The sequence below is a fragment of the Thunnus thynnus genome, chromosome 17 (genome assembly GCF_963924715.1).
Source record: "Thunnus thynnus chromosome 17, fThuThy2.1, whole genome shotgun sequence".
NCBI classification, from domain to species: Eukaryota; Metazoa; Chordata; class Actinopteri; order Scombriformes; family Scombridae; genus Thunnus; species Thunnus thynnus.
The window spans coordinates 23,092,652-23,111,571 of NC_089533.1; the positions used below are offsets into that span (position 1 = coordinate 23,092,652).

Here is an 18,920-nt window from a genome sequence, read left to right on the forward strand (position 1 = left end):
GTTTCTTCACCACAAAGATTATGGTCATGGTCATTTGTTTAGAAATGGCTTCAAAGACTAATAACAGTGTTTTCAGTCTCCGGAGAGTAGTTCCCTGTACAGCAGACGCCACTGCATATGCGTGGAACACTGTTCCATTTACAGAGCTTCCCCAGCTTGTTACACAACATCTCGATTTTGTACTACATTGTCAATTTCTATGAGAACTTCAGTACAAAGTCAAGAACTTGTGATATGTAGCACAACAAGCTGGTGAAGCACTAAAAATGTATTTGAACACTGCCTGGTTGTGCTGGACAATAAACTGTATTGAATTAGCATCTAACAAGTTTTTCATATTGTAATTTTCAAAAAAATAAATTGTCCAAATCCCACAAAATTCTGACAAAATTAGAATAGCAGCCAACAACGGTCACCGGCTAATGACATCTAAGCAGAACCAGGCCAGAAGTCCAAAATCTTTACCTGATCTTATGAACTGAGACAACACAAGATAGAGAATGACATTTAGTTAAAAGAATGTTATTTTTACATTTATGATATCAGAATCAGCTATATTGTGATGAATGCCAGACTTTAACATGATATAGATTTTAGGTCAAACCATCCAACCCCACCGCCTGGTACACATTTTAACACTTTTGCAGAACAAAAATGTAATAAAGGTGTAAAAATGACACCTGGTTTACATTGCAAATTTGATAGATAACACAAAACTAAAATATTTCTTGATTGACTGGAACTCTGTTGATCGTTCTTTGAAAATATCCAACAATATATTGAAATTATAATCCTTATAATCATACAGCAAGAAGCCCAAGGTCAACATCCTGAAGGTGAATCTATGTGTGTGTGTGTGTGTGTGATCGCTGTATGGCCAGGTATCTGTAAAAAGATTTCCTCCTGGCAGGCGGTCTGACCCCGGTCCTCCTCCTGTGACCCTGTGGATGATTGCTGTGACTGAGATGTGTTTGATCCCTGCGTTGATGCTGGGCTTTTGATGGCCGCCCCACTTTGATGCCACAATAAGATTGAATCCAACCACCCTCTGTGAATCACACACACGCATGCAAGCACGCACAGGTAGGCAACACATAGACACAGTTGACCAAACAGCACCATCGGGCCTCGTCTCTAAACAGGAGGTGCTATTTCCTTCTTCTTGCTTTGATCCTGAGCGCTGATATTTGTCATCTTGCTGACAGTCTATGTCCAATATTTAATACCCTATGAGGAAGGGTTTGGGCTATAAACCTTACAAACCTCAGAAATATCATATTTTATTATCTAGCTATGTTTTTTATTCCTGTTGACATAGATTTGTCTTCCCCTGAGACCAATTGATACACTACACCATGCTTTTTTTTTTTTTAAATCACAGGAAATACAGAAAAGTCATGGCCTTGCAGTAAAAGAGCATTTTTTTCCTGCACTGTAGCTCTCCACTGGTTTTTATACAACAGTTCTGTTTCCTGACTGTTTGATGTCTTCCTGTATTAATCTGAGCAAGCGAGGAGCCTGATTTACTAGCAACGCAGGACCACTTCACTTTTACTCTGCTTTTATGTCAGGTTCTGTAGGATGGAACAACATGCTGGCTAATGGCGAAAGCAGACCCAAACCTTTAAAGCAAGACCTGCGATGAAATGAAATTTGACAGTTTCTGGTCATATAGTTGCCGTGTATAAAGACGTTTTCATTAAACATGATTTACTGTAAAGAGAATTTGCTCATGTTCTGGAAGTTTTCCTAAAGTATGAATATTGATCAATATTTCCCATAGACTATAAAAGAAGTGGATGTAGCCACCGTGATGTCACCCATTGGTTTGTGGACTACCGCTCTGAAGCCTCGAGTTTGGCATTTTGGCCATTGCTATCTTGGTGTTTTGGAGCTAGAAGTGATCATATCTGGACTAGAGGGTGGAGCTAACCCTAACGCTAGCCCTATCTAGCTAGCTTGGTTAAAAAGGTGCATCTGTAATTCATGTTAACTGTGATATTAATTGGGATGCTAATTTTGGCCAGCGAAAAACAGGCTTAAAACAAAATGTACTTACCAGAAAAACTGAAGAGCTGACTCCTTAGAGGGTCTTTTAGTACATCCGAATGCTGAACAAGACTTTTTTAGGCGACTAAAATATTACAATTAACTTTCATGAACTGAAAACACACTGTCAAATAGTGACAGCTCTTAGAGGCCTACGCCTATACCCAAAGAATTTGGGATTATGATACGTAACCAATGCGCCTCTATCTATCACCATGGTAGTGACTTGTCAATCACAAGGTAGCCATGCCCTAAAGCATACGCTGCTTTATCGTCTATTTTACTCTAAATGGGACCATATTTTACAAAATGAAATCATGCTGTATTGAAGAAGACTTTAATATTTACATTTAATTTTTACTGAGATAATAAATCAAATGAGGAATAGGGTAATTTTCTCATAGACTTCCATATAATCAAACGTCTTTTTGCAGCCAGTGGAGTCGCCCCCTGCTAGCCATTAGAAAGAGTGCAGGTTTAAGGCACTTCTGCATTGGCTTCATATTTCAGACCCAGTACTACCCCCTCAATATTTCCTGATGTCTTGACCAGTGAGTCAAGTGTAAATCGTAAAGAGAGAACCTTTTCTGATAGTTGTTTATGAGAAAAAAAGTTTTCCAATTACTCTGGAAACTAAAGCAAGACATCCTGAGAGTTATAGGTCTACCCCTCCAATTTGAATGGTTTTTCTAACACTAAATCTCAACATAGGTCAGTGCTCTGTTTTCCTACATTTTCTGTCTCACACTCGACCCAGAACTGTCTGGTAGCTTCTCAGAGCTCCATGGATGGGCAGGAGCAAAGAGGAAAAAATGGCGATAGAAGAAGTGATTGTGAAATGTGGGAGCGAGGAGTGTTTGGCAGGGCTCATATTGTTTGCTCAGTAAACCCCCGAGGCCTGTGTTTTTTCGCTGAGGGAAATGCCCGCATTGTTGGGCCTGGAGACCGTGGTTACGGGCCAGCCCGGGGCCCAGCCAGGCAGGTTGGGACAAACAACAAGATGAAGGTCAGCTAATATAGCAGTTAATTCCACTTCCTGGTCCCCATGACACCCAGGCAGGGTTTATTTGAAGATCCCAGACCCTGAAGTCACTCTGGACTTTGTTTTGTCAATGAGTATTTTTGGTCCGAGCCAACACTTTCAGATATTAATGTATTCGGATGAGAAGGAAGGGAGGGTGGAAGAGAGAAAGGGAGCCGAGCAAAGAGGAGGAAAATTCCAGATTTCCACACATCTCACTGTCCCTTTTCCATATTTTGTCTCATTTCTTCTGTTCTTCTGTCCACAATAAAAAACATAAGCTGATGGATCAGTGAGTGTCAGTGTTTTGTTTTGTTAATTTCTTCTGTTGAAATAGAGATTTTATATCTAAACAGAAGAATCATTTTCGCATCTTTGAACATTAGTCCTAAGTTTTCACATAAATAAACACAAATCTAAGTGAAAACAGCCAACTTACTGAATGTTTTATTGATAGTATTTGTGACAAAATGGGATGCTCTAATTCATATTAAAAATTCTGACGCCAAAGATTATCAGGAATAACAAATAAACCTTAATTCCAGAACAATTGTTTTCCAATAGCATATAACATATCAAATTGCTTTTAATGTCTGTTAAACTTGGTTTAGTGTCCCCGTTAAAGCCTGGAGGGTGAAAACAGGGTGCTACTGTGAGGCAGCTGAAGGACTCTCCTCACAGCGCAGACTCCAATGAGATCCATCCACTCTGGCATACTCTGGACCCGGCAGTGTGCGTGAATAGACATTAAAAAGAGCTAGTTTATGAGCTGATTGTCTTACCAATCATTTAACTTGAACCTTGAGAATGCAGGAGGGGAGTGGGGCGGATGGAAAATATAGTACACACCATCCAAAAGCCAAGTGGCTTAATTCTGTATGGAAATGGTAATGAGAAAAAAAGAGGACTAACTCTGTCTGTGTGTGCTCTCCTATCCAGGATGGGACCGAGGCCTCTCTAGTGGGGCTTCACCAGGATGCATAAGAAGAGCCTTTGTGCTCCAATCTAGTAAGCCAGAAATACAGCTTTTGAACCGTGTGCATTGAAGAGAAAGAGAGAAATGGAGAGGGAGTTTGGGAGAGAGTGAATAAGTGATTGAAGGGGTGGGGGGTTGGGAGGGCACTAAAGGTGTTAGTGTCAAATGCAGAGGGTGTAATATATTTGGAGTTGTGTGTGTGTGTGTGTGTGTGTGTGTGTGTGTGTGTGTGTGCATGCACATATATGTTTTTTTGTGTGTTTTTGCCTGTGTGTGCCTATGTATGTGTGTGTGTGCAGTGGTCACACACTGGGCTGATATCAAGTACCTCTTTAAGCCCTCCTTCCATCTCCAAAGGTGCTTCGTTCTTTGTTTCGTGGAGCCTCATTCCCCCATTCTGCTTCATCCTGACTGTGAATGAGGGCTGGGAAGCAAAAGAGTGGCTGTCGCAGGATGGAAGTCTGTGCTAAAAAAAGAGGGAGAGTGGAAAATGCAGCACGCCACCTGGTTGTGTTTATTGATTGCAGTCAAATAGGTGACAAGTGAAAGCATCCAGCGTTGGAGAAGGGAAGCGTCTTGGTGTCTCACATTATGTCAAATATTTTCCTCGAAAAACTCAAGTCAAGCCAAATTCCTGAGGTTTATTTTCATAGTATTGATGATTTATTTTATATGTTTTGGCAATTTTCATAATTAAAAACTGAAATTGCTCTGAATTTGAAAATCATATGATTGTTTTCCCATTCTCAAGAGAATCAAACAGGGCTTGGAAATACATTTAGTCAGCTGAGAAAACACAGTGTGTTATTGTTCTCTGTTTAGTTGGGTGCTTAGGAGCAAACAAAACAGCATCTGTGGTGTAGCTCTGGTTTTACGGAGGGTTAAGAAGAAGGAGCAGAAGGCCAAGTGGGTTTCAGAAAAAACAAAAGACCATGATTGCATATAGTTTTCCAGCTCAAAGTGGGGTTGTGGAGATCTCATGCATAAAATCAGACTTGTTGAGCTTGATTGAAATGATTAAATTCTTGCGCCTAAAACGAAAACGAAAACGAAAAGGTGGTGGCACTTGTAAAGTAAAGTTAAATGAAGTCCTTCCCCAACAGTCACTTCCCCTGAGGTGCAGGGCTGTTCTATGAAGAGAGATTAGAAATGGTGGCACTAAAGGTCCATGGCTTGCTGGGTGATGCATATCAGTCTCTGTGATCCTCTCCGGTGTTCCTCCTGCTTCTCAAACAACTCCAAATCCAAACTAATCCACTTAAGTATCACAGGCCTCTCAGCTCTCTACTCAAACTCATTTGGGGCCGATCTCAATAATTGGTTTTCTCCCTCCATGCGCAATAAAACACCAATAATAGTCATTAAAATATTGTTCATTTACGCTGAAGTTAATGAATGTCTTGTTAATGCACTGTAATTACTTGCTAATTAGATTGTTATTGGACAATTTGAATACGCCCTCTTTCTGTTTTTCCTCTCCTACTGAATGCTCTATCAGGCTTGTTGATGAGGGTCTGTGAATGGGATTAGGCTGCCTGTGATGCTTCCTGTCCCAACATGGTGGTCACTTTTCTCAATGGATGACCTTTGGGTTAATTTAATTGTAATTTGTCCATATATTTCTGTATTTATGGCTTTTGCTATAAAGGAATAAGTTCTAGGAATTGCATTTTTGTTCCAAAGAGAAAGGATATTAACAAATCAACTATACTTTCGAACTTTTTCTTTCTAAGTTTGGTTTACTGGTTTGGGGCCATTTGGGTCTAAGGACCGTGGAGCATACTGGATTTGTCCCTACAGAATTATTAAACGCAACCAAACGCAGAGAGAGTCACATAATCCCTGATGGGATGTTGTTTCAACTTTGCAGACGGCCACAGCAGTCTCATAACACGTATGCTTACCTTTTAGGGGAAAACAAGGAACAAAGGAAAGGGCAATGAATTCACATGTTTTTTATGGGCTCAATCTGACAAAGAAATTATGTTTTTTTTCCATCCTGTCTAATCAGACATATAGACTACTGTATGTGCTGTGGGAGTTAAGCCATGTCACTCAACCACTTGCTGTTTCCATTTCCTGGCAGCTGTCAGCACAGCATACAATTGAAGGGCAGAAGGCCACCCAGCCAACAAACAGGACAACCTCAGCCTGTCGCATCATCAGCACCGCCCTGCCTGACCAGAGCGGAGCTTTGTTTTCCGAGGGGTACTCTCACTGTTAACAGGGAGACAATGGCAGCAGTGCAACTTAGGGGGATTCATCTGTGCGGAAAGTTCCGAGTTGCTGCTGCAGAGTCGTGATGGAAACCTGACCCCTCGCATTCAGTCCACTGTGAATGTCCTCCTGATGCCAAAAAGCTATGGCCGTTTTCATGTCTGTCTGCGTGTTTGTTGTTACAGCTTCATCTTTGCGCACACTGAGAGGGAAGTTCACACACACCCAGATCTCTTTTCAACTCTCCCATCCCGCCCAAATCATGAGAGAAATCACAGCCCTGTAGTAATCTTGTGCAACAGAGGGCCTTAATAAGCTGAAGTGAAGTTATTCATGTCTTGCAGGCAGAGAAGCCAGAGAACCTGAAAAGACCCATTAAACATACCTATTAGAACAAAACATAAGACGTCTTTTCTCTGGGATGATCATGCACTGACCTCTTTGATCACTCTGTTTCTTTTCATTTACCAACAGTGCGGGCGGTTTTACAGCCAGTAATCGTGGTGGCCTTATATTAATGCAGAACGCAGCTTAAGCTTTCAGCAGTGACTGTATAATTGGTTGGCCCCTTTGGAGTATTTTTGCACTGGGCATTGCAGGAGCAGTATATCAATACCCTGTCCACAAGCCAAGACAGATGGACTCTCGTTTGGAGCAGGTTCAGAATTTTGTGTTTTTGTGTAAAATTCCCGTAGGAATAAGTTAAGGGCCTCCACTGATGCCAGAACCTCCCGGCTACAACAATAACATCTGCGGTTTGGATTAGACACATTGGTGATATCACCCCTTTTAGTAATATGCCTGCATTATAGCAATCTTACAGCCAGTCCTTATTGTCTATGAAGTTTATAAAGGCACAGGATCCAACACAAATGATGATCAGTGCTGCAGGACATAGTTGAAGTTCTCTGGCAGCGTCTAATGTTTTTATTTGTTTACTTGTAATGCTTAACTATTGGCTTCACAAGTTTTCTGTCACACTGACAACATCCTTGAAAGAATTCACATTTCAGCTGAAGTTAAGAAAGTGTCAAGATTAACATTGCATTAGGATACTGCTCCATTAAAAGTAAAAGTCCTGCTTTTTTTCCTGTAGAATTTACAATAACATGTATGTTAGTATTTAAAAAAGTTGTTTATCAGTTACATTTCTTGCATCTCTGCAGGGAAAATGTCCTACAGTATATGTTTGTGGGAACCTGTAAGTAATTATTGTTAATATAATGTTGTAGTAGGTCTAACAATTCCATATGTTATTGGCTTTTTCTGTTTTGCAAGCCAAATTGTATAAGTAACATTTAAAACTGACTGAATAAGAGAGTAAAAAGCACTGTTGGCTGAAAATTGACTGCATATGTCTGGTGTGTTGCAATTTTATGAAAAGAATGAAGTTTTTTTGATTATAGATGGAGGAAAGAACTAAAAATGTCATTTCAGCTGGGGTCATCCTCATTTCTTTTAAAACACAGCTTTATTTCAGATGAATTAATTTTCATTTCTATCAGGCTGTTCAATAGCCAAACACTTAATACTTTTCATTACAGCCATCTACAATTCAATGCAAAAAAAGTAACCAAAGTAAAAAAAAAAAAAGACCAAAAATAAAAACCACAAAAGCCACATTGATTCATGTGTCATTAAATATATTCATTTGTGATAAACATAATATATTAGTATTACAAGACATTACACAACCATTTGCAATGGACACTGCTAAACAACATTTACAAGCCAATGTATAAACATAAGCAGATAATTATTCAGATATAATATTTATGGAGAGCAGAAGTCTGGTAGGAAGTACCTTTTCTGCAAATGCCTGCAAAATGAGTCTATGTAAATGTAAATGTGTCAGTACAGATGCGTTGGCAGAGACTGTTTAAGCATGTTGTAATTTTCAAATACATACAGTATGATGCACAGAGTACTGAGGTGTACCCGTGTATTTATGTGTGTGTGTGTGTGTGTGTGTGTGTGTGTGTGTGTGTGTGTGTGTGTGTGTGTGTGTGTACATGTGTATCTGGATGTGGCCCTGCATGTGTATAGTATGTATTTGTGTATGTGTAAACTCAGTCATAGTCTCTCTCTCTCAGTCTGTGAGAGATCCTCTGGGTGCACATACTCAGGTAAACATAAGAAATTTGTCTGACATTCATTTATTTGTCTTTCCATTTATTAAGTCTCTAGTATTTAAAACTCTGGTTAAGTTCACATGGAGATAGAGCTAGTTAATGTTTAACAAAAAAAAAACAACAACAACAAAAAAAGTAATACTATACAGCTATATAACATGTAGACAATCGGTCATGCCTTTTTGTCGAGTACCAAGTCTTGATAATGGAATCCAGTCCTCAAAAAGTTGCTTTGAGGTGATGAAACATTTGACACAGCGTGCTAAATGCACTGTACAATAAACATCTGTGATATTTTATCACTCCACAGGTTATTTTTCCCCACAACATTGAGTACTGTATACAAATGAAATGTGTACATAATTCACAATCATTGTTAGCTATCAGTCAGCTACAGTAAATAGAGAGCATGCATTATGTCAGTGGTATGAGGGTTGCTTGATAGGTCAATATTCTCTTTTAATGAAGTGAGATGGTTTGACTCTCAGCTGTAAATGAGTTTCATTCATTTGCAACCTCATTTGCAAACCAGCCTCTAAATATTTGGGACATCCAACTTACATTTAGTCCTGTATTAGAGAATAAACACTCAATTCTCTGTAGTTGTGACAAATTTGAAAAGGGTTGTTATGGTCAACCAGAAAAATCAGTCCAGTGGGGCAAGCAGGGTTTGAACTATACACCTTTTTTTGCATCATATGGTACAGTAAGGGATTTTTTTTTTCTTTTTGGATGCCACTCTAAAAATGTGAACATATCTCATATGTTCTAAATCTTTTGACTAGTAAAAATAAGTGCATGGTTGACATGTCTACTCTACATCTAGTTGATGCTATGGCATCATCTACTAAACATAATGTCTATGTATGCACATATGGTTACTTTACATTGCAGAGGTCACAACTACAACATACTGGTGATATATCAATAAGCGCTGAGCAAAGACTTGCTCGTAATGAGAAGTATGATCATTGTACAGAGTGAGGAGAGGATCGTTATGGCAGTTTGTTTCACTGAGGTAACACTCACATATGAGCAGGGAGCTCTCAGACAAAATGGCACCTGTTTTCACTCTGATACCACAGTTATGAACAATTTCACAATTTTTTCACTTTCAGCTGTGGTAAAAGTTTATCAAATGTTTGGCAGGTTATAAGAGCAACTTATCATACATGAGTAGAATCCCTCAATAACATGCAATGTCTTCGATTAACTTGATCATGCTTTACACAGCACAGTGGAAATAGATCCTCTGAAAATACAAAAGTCTGATACAGTAGATGCATTGCTCCTTTAAACAACTGAACAAGGGACTTTAAAAAACAATGGCATCATGGGTAAAATAGTCAGGATGTGACATATCTGTAACATTAGGTGCAAACTCTGCAATTACACATAAAACAAACCTTGAAAGACAAACAGAAACAGAACAACCGTAGAATAAGCTCCTTCACAAAAGTTCCTAAAAAACACTAATCTCTTCGCTCCAACTCAGAGCAGCAGCACTCCGTCATTCCCCCATCCCTCCTACTTTTCACCTGTGTCTCTCTATCTTTTATTCTTCCAGTTTATTTTTTTTAATTCATCCTCTCCTCCTCCTTGCATTCATCCCGGTGGGGACGTTATTTTGCCTCCACCTCTCCCTCAATAACTCTCTCTTTCTCTCTCTCCTCTCCAGCTACTTTTAGCACTTTCCCCTCTTGTCACGCTGTTGGAACTTCCTCAGTCGGCGGCCCCACAGGTCTTTCCAAGGGATGAGGAGGCTCCCCTTGTCCGCCACCACGCCGCTCTGCCCAGGGGAGTCGTCATCTGTACCCAGGAGCAGGTACTTCCTTCCGGGTTTGATCTTAGGGCATTTGCAGGCCACATCCTTGGCGCGCACCCACAGCAGTTGGTCCCCACGGCGGATGCGGTGCTCACCTTGTTTGTAGACAGAAATTATGTTGACGGTGAACTTCCACCACTCGCCTGCCTTGTCCCCTTTTAGAACGTGCACTTGGACAGCTGGTGGTGGAGAAGAGAAAAGCCGGAGTTAAATAAGCTACAAGAATAAGTGATTCATATCATAAACCAGTGATTACTAACCAGGGGTACTTGTATTTAAAAACTAGCTAGCAAGCAAACAGAGAAGTCTAAACAGTTAGCTAAAAGTAATGGAGAAAGGAGGTTAAAATAGTCAGCTAAAAGTATTGAATATATGTTTAAAGTAGTTAGCTAAAAGTAATAGATAAACAGTTGAAACATTTAGCTAAAAGCAATGGATAACAGTTGAAGCATCTCGCTAAAATGCTGTAATAGTTAGCTAAAAGTAAAGGAAATGGTTGAAGTAATTAGCTAAAAGTAATGGATAAATGGTTGAAACTTTAACACTCCAAGTTGTAGTAGTATGAATGCAAACTAATCCAATTTCAACATTGAATGTTCAATTCTATGAAAAAAACCAATATCCACTTTTATGTGGTGTTAAATAACATTCAGTTTACAATTTAAATTGAATGAACATATTTGGAAAATAGAATGTTGATGAAGGGGTACGTGGATGCATCTGACAAGGCTGCGAGGGTACATCAGACAAAAAAGGTTGGTAACCACAGACATAAACTATAACACCTTCATTTGCACAAGCAATCCCATCTGTCTGAGGCAGCAGCAGTTCAACATTGTATAATAGGTCTGATAAAAGCTGTTGTTTAAACATGACCCAGAAATGACTGACTTTGCACCGTATAAACTGCTGCCACTAGTCCCTCCCCTCATCCCTGACCTGTGACCTTTCCTTGTTGTGCTCCTCCTGAGCATGCTTCCTATTACAGCAATAGTTGCCATAGCAGTCCCTGTGCGAGCACAATGGTTGCTGGCGGAGAACATCTGAAAGCACACTTCCATGTGAAGGGCAGTGAAACACTTCCCTCAGAAGGGTTTAAGGAGGAAGAGGTGGATACTGGGTTCTATTTTGCAATAAATAAATGGCCAAAAGAGAATTTTTATTGAAAAATGCCACATCTGCTAACAATATAACTTCTGAAACAATTGGTCTATCAGGTGTTAAGCTGGAGTCTGAACATCTGAACACTGACAACCTCGGGCTACATCAAACTGAACCTGGCAACTATTGGAACACCACTTTCAGCAGGTATTTTCATACCAGGAAATTAGTAAAACCACCCTTCGCAGGAGCTCCCCTGCACGGATTCTCTGTCTGACAGAACAACTATTACTTCATCACTTTGATTGCAACAAGAGGCAAACAGCTCAACAGCGCCGGAGCTAATCTGTGCTTGAAGTGAAGTGCTTTACATCGTGGGTTTAGCTAGGAATGTGCTATTAACGTTTAAGTGTGTGTGGGGGTTCACTTGCAATTGTGGGAATTAATCTAATCTGGAGAGGATTGGTTTAGATGATGGGAAACACTCAAGATGCACTCAAGCAATCATCTGTACATGCATGTAGCATTTCTTAGATTTATTTATCTTCTATTTACAACTCATTTCACATTTTGTTGTACAAATTGTGGGGTTGTTCAAGACTTGTGAAATAAATGCGCAGTAATTACATATCCGAAATGTATTTCCTGAAATAAAGAAAAACATTTCACTTATGAGTAAGTTAGTCTTTTCTTTACATTTCTGGCTGATCACTTTCAGTGTTCATCGCTCTTCACCTATTACTGCCAAGAATGAACCGGAGGAATAGAGTGTTTGAGTGTGTGTGTGTCAGTGCATGGTGTGAGCAAATTGCACACAATTTCAGAAGAAAGAAGGTTTGTTGGGCTGAGGAGAGCGAGCTCTCACAGCCCTGCCATTCATTGCAGCCCTCTCCTTCATCCAGACACATAAAGGGTGTGTGAGGGGGGGGAGGAGGGGCCACTATTTGTCTTCCCAGCCACAGAAAAAGTTCCAGGAGAATCGGGATATGTTCCGACCTCATGAGCTATCCGGGTTCTGCTCCCAGAGCCCCATCCAACTTCACAGCGTGAGAATCCAGCGGAGATAGCGCTCTCCTCTAACGAGCTGCTGTGATGAACTCACTGGAGTAGACTCAGTTACAGCATCCAGGCACAGTCTCTCTGTCAGTGTCTGCCTCTCGTTCTTTCTCTCTCAAGTATGTTCTCAGTCTGTGCAGTGTATTTAAACACACACAAATCCACACGCACACACCTTCTGCCGCTTGGTTTGAGCTAAATAGACGGCAGAGAAAGACTGGGCACACAGGGTCAAACAATCTATTACAAAATAGTGCATGCTGACACTGTGTGGTGAGACAGACGGTGAGGGAGAAAAGCAGCAGTTTTGTGAGAGGAAGAGATAAGTGCGAGATGGTCCTGTGCTCGCACAATAGCTGCCAACTGAGCCTCCCATTACAGCCAAACTTCCCACTGGGTTTATCTTCTTTGGGCAGTGTGCTGCGGCTTGACACTGCACGCCACCAAAAAGCAAGGGCTAATGAAATTAGAGCTCGCTTAATTACAGCACTGAGGCCCCTGTCCCCTCTGGTTATCAGCTAAGTGAATGATCAGGGACCTGTTACCCTTGGGTGAGCACAGAGGGGTGGCCGGGGAGGCTGGGAGGCCCTGCCTTTGAGCACTATCCCGGAGCGTCGGTAAACAAGCGGCCCTTTGATTCATTGTTCTCCTGGTGGCAGGGAGAGGGAGGGTACGTGTGTGCAGAGGAGGGTGTCAGGCGAGAATATAATCCCTTTGTGTCCGCCGTCTCCGTAGCTACGCCAGTGATGAAAAACAAAAATTGAATAAACAAAACATATTTCTTTCTCTCCGGGGTGGCAATCCGTCACCGTCTGCCTAATTTACCACCTGTTTGTGCCCTGAGGAATGCTCGGTGCCGGCAGAGCGCACAACTGTGTTTAAACAGAGGGCCCCTTCCCGTGACCCCCGGGGGCCTGCATCACCACTCACACATGGGGGTTGTGGCCCCCTGAAGAACAGAGAGAGACTCTGAAGCCCCACAAAAGCAAGGCGACAGGCCTGAGAAATGAATTAGGCAAAGGGAATGCATGCTAAGCGATGATGTCTGCCATACTGCCTCAGCGCGGTTCAGGCAGAATCATCTGCTTCCAGACTTTTCAGTGGAACTTCAGAGAAAACCAACAGGAACCGCCTGCTTTGCTTGAATCAGCCTGAGTGATTTATAGATGCAGTGCTGGTCTCAGCCCTGATGATTAAGATTTAAATCAATGGAAATATGAATAATGGCTGCATTTGGCTTCCTGGCAAAATGCAACAAATGGCCTGAATTACTATCTACTCAACTGTAAGGGGAATTGAGTATATTAAGCCAATTTTTAGTTGGATGCTGTTTAAAGTATATAAATCTATTTCTGACAGACTGATGATGATTTTGAATGAAAGACAACTGAGTCATCTCTGAATGAGATCAACATCAGGGGAGCTGAATGTGTGCTAGCAGAGCTAATAGTGATGAACATTTATTACAAATAATCCTCAAATTTACATTAACTGTCCACTGTAATTGGAATGACTGATATGCTGGTCAACAAAAGGGAGATACTCTTAAAGTTACTGATTATACAGCTCATTTTAGAGAGAAGAAAAATGTAGTAAGCACACTCTTATTGTGTTTTTAGAAGATATAACACTTGCAAAGACTTGGCTGAGAAGGAGAGCATATCATATGTAACACTGGATCTGCCTCAAAGTTTTTTTCTGTCTCTGTGGTTTACAGATGTGAATCCACCGATAACAGATAAACCATTAAATTGCAATGATTAATGGTGTGGAAAATCCAAAGGGTGGAGTGGAAAATTTGCCATGTGGATGAATATAGAGCTACACAGTGGGATAGTACAATGTGCTATATCCACATATCCCCCTGTGTTGGAATTACAGGTATGATGCTCTTTCATTGCTGTGGGTTTTGGTTGTGGGACGGAAAATGGACTCATATCATCAATCATCAAAACATAAAAACGTCAAATTTCCTTCTTGTTTCAAGTTGTTGTGGCAATTAAATTTGTGAGGCACAGCTGTCTTCAGTGTACTCTGGTGGTACCATGTTTTAACATATGATTCAAACCCAGTAATGTGATATTTTTCCAACTAACACTACAATTTTAGATGTGTTTCAGCTGGACCACTTGTTCTGTGGATTCATTGACAACATAATGTGATTGCTGTGTGTTTTGGCCTCTCTTATCAGTTTGGGATTTGCTCTAAAATGCGTGAAAGTTTTGCCAAAAGCCTCAGGCTGACTGGGCTGGATGAACTGTTGTTATCCACCATACTTGTGCGGTCTGTTCCTCTTCGACAGCCTCTACAGGGTCTACAGGGTGCAAGTCTACCATACTTTTACTATAGTTCAAACATCCGCACTTTGACGCTTTTACAACTGGCCAGAGAAGAGGTGTTGTGGGGCGAGAGAAGTCTAAGCACCACTTGCATTTACACATTATAACTCTATCTAATGGTTCACTTAATCACTTATTGGTTTCAGGTTCCTGAAAGTTTTTGTTTTGAGCAAAAAGTTGTCAGCACCATTTTAAAGTACCCAATTGATGTTACTCCCCTATACACCAGTTAAAGGAATAATTTGACATTTGAGGAAATACACTTATTCACTTTCTTGTCAAGAGTTAGACAAGAAGATTGATACCACTTTCACATATACAGAATATGGTAAATAGCAGCCAGTTAGCTTAGCTTAGCATAAAGACTGGAAACAGCTAGCCTGACTCTGTCCAAAGGTAAAAAAAAATCCACCTACCAGCACCTGTAAAGCTCATTAATTAATACGTTACATCTCTGTTTTTTTTTTCTTGGATGGGAGCAGTTGCCAGGCAATCAGCAGAAGTCACTGCTCCCAGTCAAGAAGTTTTATAGAGATTTAACAAACTGGATGTATCATGTTAATTAGTGAGCTTTAGATGTGCTAGTAGGTGGATTTTTTTTTACCTTTGGACAGAGTCAGGCTAGTTGTTTTGCCCTGTTTCCGCCCTGTTGTGCTAAGCTAAGCTAACCAGCTGCTGGCTATAGCTACATATTTACCGTACAGGTGTGAGAGTGGTATCAATCTTCTCACCTGAAAAAAGCCAATAAGTGTATACCCTAAATGTAAAGCTATTCCTATAAGAAAGGCCTAGTTGACGTCTGGTACGGAGCGGGGCTAAAATTATAGACCATTTTGACAAATATGGCCCGATTCTCTGTTTGGTCCCAGCAGGGAAGGGCTCCTTTCTGTTACTTCTGTTCTTTTTTGTGATCTGTGTTTTGACTGGTCTATCTTTATATTTCTAGCACAAGCACTAAATAATGACATTCAACTAGCTGACCCAAGCTAACGGTAATTTCTGGGCATCTGCATTAAGACACTCCATCTGAATCACTATTTTCTACTCATGTGGTTGCTTGACAACAGAAAAAGAAAGACATGTGAACGATAACACCTGTACAGGGTGATCAGATCAGCTATATTGGCATACAAAATTAGCAATTGCAATTGACAGAATGTTGGCTGACAGTAATACATCTTGAAAAGCTCAGTTTTCCTTGTCCACACGTCAAAATTATCCACTCCGGGGACTCTTTGAAAACCTGGCGATGGGAAACAGCAGCTTAGTGTGTATGGAAGCCCACAACACAGAGAAAAGATATGTTTTCAAATTAATTTGTATTAGCAGACGTTGGCCTAAGGCTGTGTAAGTAAGCCATCGCCACAACACGGAGAGCAGGACCAGGGTGTGGATTGGACTTGCTTGGGATCTGATTAATTGAGACATCTGACCTCTTGACTGCTGGCTGACGTCTAGCGGCACACATTCCTGCATATTAGACTCACTCACCATAGTCTTTTTTACAGTACTTCTTCATGGTGATCTTCATCTTTCCCTTGGAAGCTTTACAGTGAGATTCACAATCTAGGGAACAGAAGAAAAAGAGAAAGACAGAGTAAACGCTGGATGGTGAATTTCATGAAATGCTTCCTATAACACCAAAAAATGTGTTTTAGTATCATCAGGAGACACTGCAGCTGGATGGATTTTTACATGTGGCCCCTTGTGTCACATTGTTTGCGCCCCTAGGGTCTTAAAGATGCCTTTAATGTGCCACTGTGAAACGGATTAAAGCTTACACAGATCCTCCTGTGTCTGTCAACACACTCCTACTATACTCCTCACAACTTTTCCACTCCAGCCTGCTCCCTCGTCAGTGTCCTGGCATGCATTGTACGAGCTTTGAGGGCTCCAGAGGTCGCCCCCGCACAAAAGAAGGTCACAGGGGGAAATTAGCGACTGACCTACAAAAAATTAGCAGGGACCCTTAGGAGCATCTGAGCCACATGAGGCAAGAAAGAGAATACTCTAACACAGGCGGAGGCTAAATGTCCTGTGGCCCCTTAAGAAGAGAAGAGCTTGCTGCAGAGAGGAACAGCAACCAGAAAGAAGCTCACACACTTATGATTAATGTCTTAGGAGTCCAGAGGTATCCCTTTTACACCAGTGTATGTGTACCTGGGTTTGGATGCCAGAGGGCTTTTATCGATGGGCGCTGCTGTCGTGCTGTCACTGTGCCAGGTACCTTTTGTAATGAGGAAGCTGGTGGTGGGACCAGAGGCCAAACTGAAAATTGAAATCATTTGTTCCCTCCACTTTCCACTGACTGACACAAATTGGAACCAGATCATCTCCTAGTGTTGCCCCCCTCCCACCCCCACTCTGCCTCTCCCAGAGCAATAAGCCTTGTGCTCTTTTCTGGGGGGGTGGGAAAGCTGGGCTGGGCAGTCTGAAGTAAAAGGAGGGGGCAGTTGAGAGAGAGAGGGGACCTTTCAGCTTGCCTGAATATGGACAAACTTCATTATTTCTTCCAGCCCTCTGTCCAGTCTTCCCCTTTCTTCCCCATTATACTCTGTGTGAATGAGGTTGCCTGGGTAATGATGGAGGAAGAAAAAAACGCCCCTCTCCTCCCTCTCTCTCTCTCTCTCAAAAAAAAAGAGCGGTTTGGGACGTGGGATGAGGATCGAATTCATGTATGTAGAGAAAGCATTTCTGGTGAAATGCCTAGCTGCTTTCTGGGGTGGCGGGAGAAATAAGAAAAGGGGAAATCCCAAAGTAAATGAATTTGACGAGTCCATATCGAGCATGCCTGATTTCCATGTAAATGAAGTGGTGAGGGCGGGGGGCCTCTTTATCTCCCGCTGGCCCCTGGGGGCCATCATCATACCTCCCTTTGATAGCTGACGTTGCCCATTAGCCCCTTAGCGCAATCACTGCACTGTCTGGGCCATTACATCCACCACTCTCATTAAGGTCCAATCTCCTGCTGCGAGGACAAACGCCCCCTTTGTGAGTCACTGCAGCAGTGCCACGTTCATTCTGCGGGGTCCCTGGGGACCACACTGCTCCTAATTTGGAGGGTGGTGGCTGTGCAGAGTTTCTGACAGGAATCCAAACTCCACACAGCCTCGGCAGTCACTATAGTAGGAAGTTGGGCTCACAACAAAGCTCAATGAAGTCAGTGGCACCACTCTCGTCAGACACTGATCGATGATTAGAAGTGACTCAGCCTATTCAGCTAAACCCGTATCATTGTAAAACTAATTAACATACTGTCATTTAATAAATATCTAAACAGCTAAGGCAACAAGTTCAGAGACTGTTTGCTCCTGATCAAGTACATTTAAGAATAGACGTCCTAATCAGGCATTAAAGGACACACCCCAAAAATTAAAGCTGCATATCTCTGTGACACATCGTCTAATGTCAGCACTCCAACATGGAGACCCCTGTCAGAGCACATGAACAATACAGTCGGGCAGGGCTTCACTGCCTGCGCAGCCAGCCTTGATTGAAATACAAACTGTTGCAAATGAAGCATGTAATCAGATTAGGGCTGAAACCCGGGGGAGGCTGCTGGGCATACCGGCAATGAGGCCACAGGGAGCACTGACAAAATATCTGGAGTTTACATCAGTGGCAGACCTCACCGACGTGTGTTTGGTTGAGGAGTAAGACTATGTTGTTGTTGTAGACGACTGATGGAAAAACTAGAAATACATATAATTACATGCAGGAAGGAGCAGTTGGTTTTGTTCAGTTGCATAGCGATTAAAAAAATGATAAATAACATAATAAAATACACTAAAACAGTAATAACAGATGGTGTCGTAGAAAATATGACTTTAATCCAAGAGATGTTTTGGTGTTGTTTTATTGTTCTAAAATCCTATATATTTACTGCTGTCTTACTCACCTGATGGCTCCTCATAGCTGCTGTAAGTTGCTGTAGGAGATGCAACTGGGATCTCTGTTGACAAAGAGAGGAATAGATACACATTTCAGATTGGCATTATATTACAATGCAAACAGAATAAAACTTATGTGATTTTACATCTAAAAGGAAATATACAGAGCTTAATTTCCTGGTTATTCTCCTCAGAGCAGAGAGCATATATGAAATACACTTAGGAACGGATTTAATGGGATGTCTTGTTAATGACAGCTGATTTTGACACGCAGATGTGCTTAAAAGTGTATAACGAGAGTGTGAGTTTCCTAT

The 18,920-nt window shown here is 41.4% G+C and overlaps 1 protein-coding gene across 3 annotated transcripts in view; it reads right to left on the bottom strand.

Annotated features, from left to right (window-relative positions):
* Positions 1-7,701: 7,701 nt before the first annotated feature.
* ntn1b (netrin 1b) overlaps positions 7,702-18,920 on the bottom strand; it is a 45,396-nt gene continuing 34,177 nt past the window's right edge. For all 3 annotated transcript variants that reach the window (XM_067570269.1, XM_067570268.1, XM_067570266.1), the window contains exons 5-7: positions 18,615-18,668; positions 16,208-16,282; positions 7,702-10,399 (exon numbers count right to left, since the gene is read on the bottom strand). In XM_067570269.1, coding sequence (XP_067426370.1) covers positions 10,080-10,399; positions 16,208-16,282; positions 18,615-18,668 — 449 coding nt within the window. In that variant the 3' untranslated portion in view covers positions 7,702-10,079. The remainder of the gene's footprint in view (positions 10,400-16,207; positions 16,283-18,614; positions 18,669-18,920) is intronic.